Source organism: Sinocyclocheilus anshuiensis, unplaced genomic scaffold (genome assembly GCF_001515605.1).
Source record: "Sinocyclocheilus anshuiensis isolate Anshui unplaced genomic scaffold, SAMN03320099.WGS_v1.1 scaffold124, whole genome shotgun sequence".
NCBI classification, from domain to species: domain Eukaryota; kingdom Metazoa; phylum Chordata; class Actinopteri; order Cypriniformes; family Cyprinidae; genus Sinocyclocheilus; species Sinocyclocheilus anshuiensis.
Window position 1 is genome coordinate 568,106 of NW_015554082.1, and position 7,878 is coordinate 575,983.

The following is a 7,878-nucleotide window of genomic DNA, read 5'->3' on the forward strand; positions in this document are numbered from 1 at the left end:
ACAAGTATAGTATGTGTTTCTGAAAACTTTGGCAACAATTCTGTAGTAGAGATACCTGTCACATTATGCAATGAAACACCCAGACCAAATGTCAAAAAGTGCATAGAATTCATACGAAGTACTCTGTCACTGATGACTCTAGAATGAGTGTCGAATTTGCTGTGACAATTGATAGCTCCACTAATCGCAAAACTACTTGTCTTCCTATAACATTTGGCCAAAATTATGAGAAATGCTATTAAAGTGAGCTTTAGCAATGTTGTACCAAGGGAAGCTGCGTATGTACCCATGAGACACATTAAAAAAAAAAAAGCTACATTTATGTATGCATGTTTAGATAAATGACTTTGCTCATATCGTTAATAAGCTTGCTAATATTGCAAGGGTTCTGTCCCCATATCTTCAGAGTGAAGCTCTGGCCTTTGTTAATAGTATTTCAACTTTCACTCCCTGTTCTTTTATCTCTCAGGTATGCTTCATACTTCCTCTTTTACACATACACACTGCTGATGCTAGTTCGAGTAAGGAACTAAAACTAGACAGCTAGACATATGCACATCTTACTTAAACCTTATAATCAGGTAACATATAACTCATGAATACAGTACTTTGATTGGATGTCCAGGCTGATAATGTTTGTATAAATATGACCTATCTTCCTAAATAAAGTTGAGAATGTTGTGGTAGTGCACCAACTATATATTTACTATACTATTTATATAGGGTAATTATCAGATAAAACACAAATTGATTATTTCTTGGTTTTTTTAATCTTGAGTTTAATGCAGCAGAGCTATAACCAGCATTAACCATTCTTTTAGAGGAGGGGTGTAAAGAGAAGGCTTTTACTGGCTTGGTGCTTGACTCCCCTAAAACCCCACCTCTCTCTGTTCACCAAGTGTGCTCCATGTTTTGGGTGGTTGTGGATTTGTTGTTTCTGTATCCCGCACTTGAGCTTGTGTTACCTTGTATAAACAAATATATAGAAATATATAGAGGTCTGAATGTCTTAACACTCACTGGTTTGCACAAGCCTGCACTGAGATGCCACACTCAACCTCCTCACACAAGAGAAGTCAACTGAAAAAATTCGGTGTTGACAGCAGCTCTCCTCTATGAGGAACAGGGTAGTAGCAGGAGCGAGAGAGTGAAGAGAGGGAGGAGGGAGTGAGAGTCAGAGAGAGAGGGGGAGAGAGAGAGAGAGAGAGAGAGAGACTTGTGCATTGAGAGCCAGCCTCAGCCTCTATTGTGGTAAGCAGGCAAGGGAAGGCGTTTAAAGAGCGGACTTTAAACCCACAGGCGCAACACTGGTCACCGCTGTAGAGACCCCTGAAATCAGAGGACAAGGCAACATGGAGGAGGACATGGATGAGGAACAGACCCAGAAGGGTAATGGAATGCTTTTTTCTCCATTGTTTTCTCATCCATCTTTCCGAGTGTGTTGTTTACCTTTTTGCCTAATCCCCGACTGCTTTTCATTGTCTCTGATCTTGTGGATTATAAAACGAGGTTATGAACACTATCAGAATATAGGTTATTATTTTTTTCCATGCGGGAAGAAGTGTATTCTGACATATTTTCAATTCAAATTTTTAATGAATTCACCGTTGATGTATTTCATGCAAGCACTGTGATGCAATGCATGATTTTTTCGTTTTTGAAATATATGAAAATAACATGGTTTAGCAGATATGATGCTTACATAAAAAAAAAAAATTGTTAGATTTTCGATAGGGCAATGATTGTAGAGGGGTGTGTGCAGGGGATGGATCGCGTGTGTGTGTGTGAACAATCTGATGGGTCTGTCTTTGTTTGCCGCGCATTTCTGTCAGTCTGTCTGAGGGAGGCTGAGACAGACGGGAGAACCGTCTTCTGCATGCAGTAGACATTTAAATAATCATCCTAATTCAGCCATTGTTTCCCCTCTTTCATTTTTTGGCTTGGTCTTTCAGTTTTGTGCAGGAGCATTTGTTTGCTTTGTGTGAGCGGGAGCTTGCTATTTATAATACCACCATTTGCAGGGGCTGAGTTTTCGAGCTCAGGGTGGAAATCACTGTATGTCTTTTTTCTTTGGTGGTCTATAGAGAAATATTTGCAAACGACTGCATGGCGAGGAGCCGAAAGAAAGAGAATAAAAATAATCAAAATATCAGCCTTCGGAACTCTCTTCCTCCTCCTCTCGCTCCATCTATGATGGCTCTTTATATTTCAGCGATTTTCCCCTCCTCCCTTCTAAAGCAGTGTGATGATAGCAGCCATGTCAGGTCTGCTGTGCTTAGACTGTCAGTGGGCTTGTGTGATATTTAACACATGAACTATGAGAGAATCACTGATTTATGCTCAACCTGCTGGGGTGCTTTGGTGTTTTATTATTGTATTTATTGTTTATTTGATTTGTTGAACCAATAGATGCCATGATTGGATGCGTCTAATAATTTGATAAAAAATTCACAAATGCATAAAATCTGTAAACATTAATAAAAAAAATGTTTTCTATATTTTTAAGTTGTTTTGCATATAGCTAGATGTTTTGTTTGTTTTGTTTATATAGGAAATGCTTATTGTCCGTAAAGTGCACCTGATGAACTTCTTGATAAAAATGCAAGTCTAGTATAAGATGCATGTCTCATTTGACATGTTTTTTCTTTAATATTTTCATATGTACATATGTGAGTGAGATTTCCAAATTGATCTGTTGGAATTTGGGAATGCCAAAAAGCAAGACTTAATAAAACTTTGACTGATGAACGTTAATTAGTTTATAAATTCATAAATATTTTAATGTTATTATTATTGTTGTTGTTAAGAAAAACATTTTAGGTGACCAACATTTTTTCATCTACATTTATGCATTTGGCCAACCTTTTTGTGCAAAGCAACTTTGCATTTAAGGTTCACTTTTTTTATACGTTTTTTTTTTTTTTTTTTAACAAGTTGTTTTTTATAAGTCGAACCCATTACCTTGGCATTGTTAGCACCATGCAATTCTGTTTGAGCTACAGGAATACTTTACAATTTATTCAAAACAAAACAAAACAAAACAAAAAAATAATGCCAAATTCCCTAATTCAGTGCCTGTTGACCTAACACATAATACTTACTAATGCTACAATAACTGCAACACATATTTCTTAACTCCACAACAGAAAACCATCAATCTCATAATCAGCTGTAGTATTCACAGACGTGCATTGACCGGTGTTCTGACCCTACCACTGCACAATAGATGGAGTGGGGAACTAAGCGGCCTCATGGGAGAATGGACATTTCATTACCTCTCATGATTATTGGATTAGAGGACATTAGGACGTTAACACACACAGATACATCCCACTCCTCATCTTTTATTTATGTTTTTTTCCTGCAAATTTCTGTCATCGCCACTGTAGACAGAGTTCAGTCTGTTAGATGGGCTCTTATCAGTCCCTATTGACTGTGTAACATCATCTGCTGATAAGATTCTGATAAGAGACACTCATAAAGTGAGTTGATGATACATAGAATGATACAGTGTGAGGGAATTTACATGTTTGTAACAATCTAAATATTGATACACGATTTAGCACACAGATTTTTGCCCATTACCTCACAGGTGTTTTGGCTGCCAGTTCAATGCGCATGTCTGTTTACATTCTGACATCAGAACCTGACAGAAACCGGGCAATATTACAATGTTATGTTAAAGTTTTCTTGCATGGTATTGAGTTGATTTTTGATAGTATACCTATATTTTGTTGTACTGTGCATGTAAACACACTCACTTATAAGAGATTTTTTATGCACACTATTGCATGTTGTTATGCCTCTTGTACTATTTTTAGCAGCTCAGCATGTATCAAACCCGTTTCATTATTAATATCAAATGTGAAATGTGATTGGCTGATGCATTACGCTAGGATTAATAGAATTTGTTTGTATATTCCATTCAGTCTTGATCCTTTCTCTGAGGTGTGATGGATCTGTGAAGCACCACATTGTTTTAAACTGCGATGTTGAAATGGAAATGAAAGCTTGATTGAATTCTATACCTCCGTGGGATTCAAGTTATCTGGCAATCCCATTTCCTTCCTGTTTTTCATATACACAACCTTGTGAGATCCAGAGGCAACCCTCTAATCTGGACACTCCTATTGTTCCCATACTCCAGTCAAACCTCTCAGGGACACTGAAGTTTCACTATAATTGACCTCAAAACGGCATCATGGCTATTAAAAGAAAGTGAATTCTATGCACTATTGTTCTCCCTATTGTTTTCAACAGGCCAAATGACCATGAGAACAGAGAATGGAACATGAAGCAGGTTCTTTAGATAGTTTTCCATTAAGTTTACAGACATTTCCTTCAACCCTAAATCACAGCACAATGCAATACGATTCAAAAATAAGGCTAAGAGGCCTGTGAAAAATCAATAGAAAAAATTCCTTATTATCATGGTACATTGGGAACTATTTTACAGTGTAGAATATTTTACAAGTATGACATTTTCTTCACAATTGGTGTATTTATAATCCAGATACAAACAAACAACATACTACCCTCTTAAAAATAAACGCTCCAAAAGGGTGTTTTTGCAGTGATGCCATAGAAGAACCATTTTTGGTTCACCAAAGAACCTTTCAGTGCACCATTTTAAAGAACATTTGTGACCCTGGACCACAAAACCAGTCTTAAGTAGCACAGGTATATTTGTAGAAATAGCCAGCAATACATTGTATGGGTCAAAATTATCGATTTTCCTTTGATGCCAAAAATCATTAGGATATTAAGTAAAGATCATGTTCCATGAAGATGTTTTGTAAATTTCCTACTGTAAATATATGAAAACGTAATTTTTGATTAGTAATATGCATTGATAAGGACTTCATTTGGACAGCTTTAAATGCAATTTTCTCAATATTTTGATTTTTTTGCATCCTCAAATTCCAGATTTTCAAATAGTTGTATCTCGGCCAAATATTGTCCTATCCTAACAAACCATACATCAATGGAAAGCTTATTTATTTAGCTTATAGTTTTCAGCTGATGTATAAATCTCAATTAAAAAAAAAATTTGACCCTTATCATAAAAAATTATGGTTTTGTGGTCCAGGGTCACATTTTAAAAATCTAAAGCACCTTTTTCGAGTATAAAGAACCTTTTCTACATTTGAAAGGGTGCATGGATGTTCAAGGTTCTTCATGGCACCATAACGAACTTTTATTTTTAAGAGTGCATGGAGACTAAATGGGTTCCTTTCTGCTGAGAGAAGGTATGGAGGAAAGTGTGAGAATCTTCTAGCGGCCCCAGCAGCAGCAGCGGGTTTGGATGAAGTCATGTAGTCTTGGCCGTTCCTGCTGTGTTGGATGCTGGACTGTGTTTCCCCCCCGTAATCCTTGTAAATGTGTCTCCCATTCAGCCCGTTTGCCTCTGAATGTGTTGACACACGGCACTGTAAGTGGGTCATGGTGCGCGCACAGGCCCGGCCCATTCTTAGGGCCCGCACCTCCATCGCCATGGCAACCCTGCTGGTTGATTAAACATGCGCAGATTCGCGGCGTAGACGTGCGGTGATGAAACCCGCGTGCTTTCAGGGAGGGGCCGGCGATCGAGACACAGCGCCCCTCATGTAGCCACTTGATGTGACTGAGTTCAACTGAATTTGAATTATTTTTATCTGGATAGAAAAAACGGCATTTGGGGTAATGAAATGCTAATCACTTTAAATTGACGAATTATTCAAATTCTATTAAAACAAAGGCCGAAGAGGCCCGATTGAGCTGGTTATGAATGGGGAGTATAAAAGTATTTTCATAAAAATAATTTCACTACATGTTAACCAACACTTGCATCTGTTTTCCTCTCCATCTGCCTGTCTCTCTGACTCCCACTTTCGCAATCTCTTATCCCTTTACTCTCCCTTTCTCTCTCCCTTCTGTGGTGCGGATTAGCATTAGCGACTACAGCCTTTTGTTGCACGATCTTTGAGAGGCCTGTGAGAACATTTCACCTCTGAACGTGTCTGGATATCAGGGTGACCACTGGTTCGCAGTGACCCCACAGTCCCAGGGATTAATTGGAGGTTGGGGGTGGGGTGAGGCGGGAGTGGCACTGGGGCTGTCAGACTGACAGATGGGTGTTGGGGTTGGGTGGGGTGATTGAGGGACATGGGGGGAGGTGTGGGGGCGACAGAGTGGGAGCAGCGATTGCTTTATTATTAGAGGTCCCTCCGGGATAGTGCTTTTGTTTATGTTGTTAGGGTTAGGCCTGTCTTTTGTGTGGTTTAACATCTGAAAACAATATCCAAATGCCAGTGTTATTTTAGTCATTTTATATATTATTATAGTTAATATATATTATTAAAATTCAGAATTGGGTTTTATTTTTATTTCATTTTAATTTTAGTGCGAGTTTTAATCTTTTTGTTATGTGAAAACAATGTTTAAATGTTTAATTTAAGCTTTAAGTTTTCATAAAAATATGCATATACATACACACATCTATCTATCTATCTATCTATCTATCTATCTATCTATCTATCTGTCTGTCTGTCTACTGTATCTATCTGTCTATCTGTCTGTCATATGTCAAAAGACATATTTGCGCACACTGTCTGTCTGTCTGTCTGTCTGTCTAGTTTTATATCAAGTTTTAGTAACCAATAACAACTTGGCCGAATGCATTAATGCGAAATTCATCTGGAAAGTTTAATTTAGTTTAATTGTTTAATAGATTAATTAATTAAATGTCAGACTGGCTCCTCAAACTTTTAATCTTAAACTGCGTATGTGATGGTTACATTAAGCATATCAGTGAATCTGAAGATTTTATCCAATAATAAAGGATGCTAATAAAAAAATATGAATTTAATACATTAATTTGGATGCATATACTTATTCAGAATAATATTTATTAGAAAATACTTGCAAAGTCTTAGCTAGTATTGTTATAAAAAACAAAAGGAGTTCATGTTTTCTCTAAAAATGTGCTGTGTCTTTTGAACCAGTAGTTGGCAGGTGAACATTAGCCATTAATCTGGCTAACCATCATTGAATGGTTTAGTTTAGTATCTTGGACTGAAATGTGGTTTCTTTCATAACAGAGAGTTGCATTGGTACAGTTGCCAGCGAGGTTATCCTGTGAGAATTTGTATTGTAAATAAGATGCAGTGCCCTGTATTAACAAAGTGTGCGAGCTGCATTCATTTCTTAATGCCATTTCATGGCCTAACACCCTTGAATGATGAATATAAGGCTGCATTGTAAGGTAATGCAATTTGTGGTGGATTCAGAACATGTGATTACTCTCAGCCAACCAGGAGTCATGCAGTGGTTTCAACAGTGCATAGAATCTCATAACAGGATCAAAGGGGCCAGCAGTATTGTGTAAATGCTAATACTGTTATGCAAAATGACAGGAATATAAACATTTATTATTTATAATTATAAGAACACACATCTAAGTAATACTTTTTTTATATGACATAAAATGTTTAAAATACAATATTTTTTAGACAACTATATATATATATATATATATATATAGTTTATTTATATTTAAATGCTGAACATTGCAAACCTATAGATCTATCAAGTACTACAAATAATCAGACCCTGTCTATATTCTTACTCCTTGCAATCCAAAGCAGTTGCTATGGCAACAGGTTGATCCCTTGCCACTGTATAGCCAGGTCTGAGGTTCATTACAGCATCATTACCATAGCAGTGTTTGACAGTATTCAATAATTCACATTCAACGCCTGAAATGGGAGCAATAGCCCCATCAAACCATGCTCGTAACTCTTCGCAGTGTAAATCATGCAAGTTCCTGCACTCGTTTTATAAGGACTGGCAAATAAACACTGAGTGGGAACATATGCGAGCGGAAATCAAAGTTTATTC

The 7,878-nt window shown here is 37.2% G+C and overlaps 1 protein-coding gene across 1 annotated transcript in view; it reads left to right on the forward strand.

Moving 5' to 3' along the window:
- Positions 1–1,204: 1,204 nt before the first annotated feature.
- Positions 1,205–7,878, forward strand: part of LOC107669084 (neuronal membrane glycoprotein M6-a-like) — a 17,592-nt gene continuing 10,918 nt past the window's right edge. Inside the window, exon 1 of the mRNA XM_016461189.1 lies at positions 1,205–1,389. Coding sequence (XP_016316675.1) covers positions 1,353–1,389 — 37 coding nt within the window. The 5' untranslated portion in view covers positions 1,205–1,352. The remainder of the gene's footprint in view (positions 1,390–7,878) is intronic.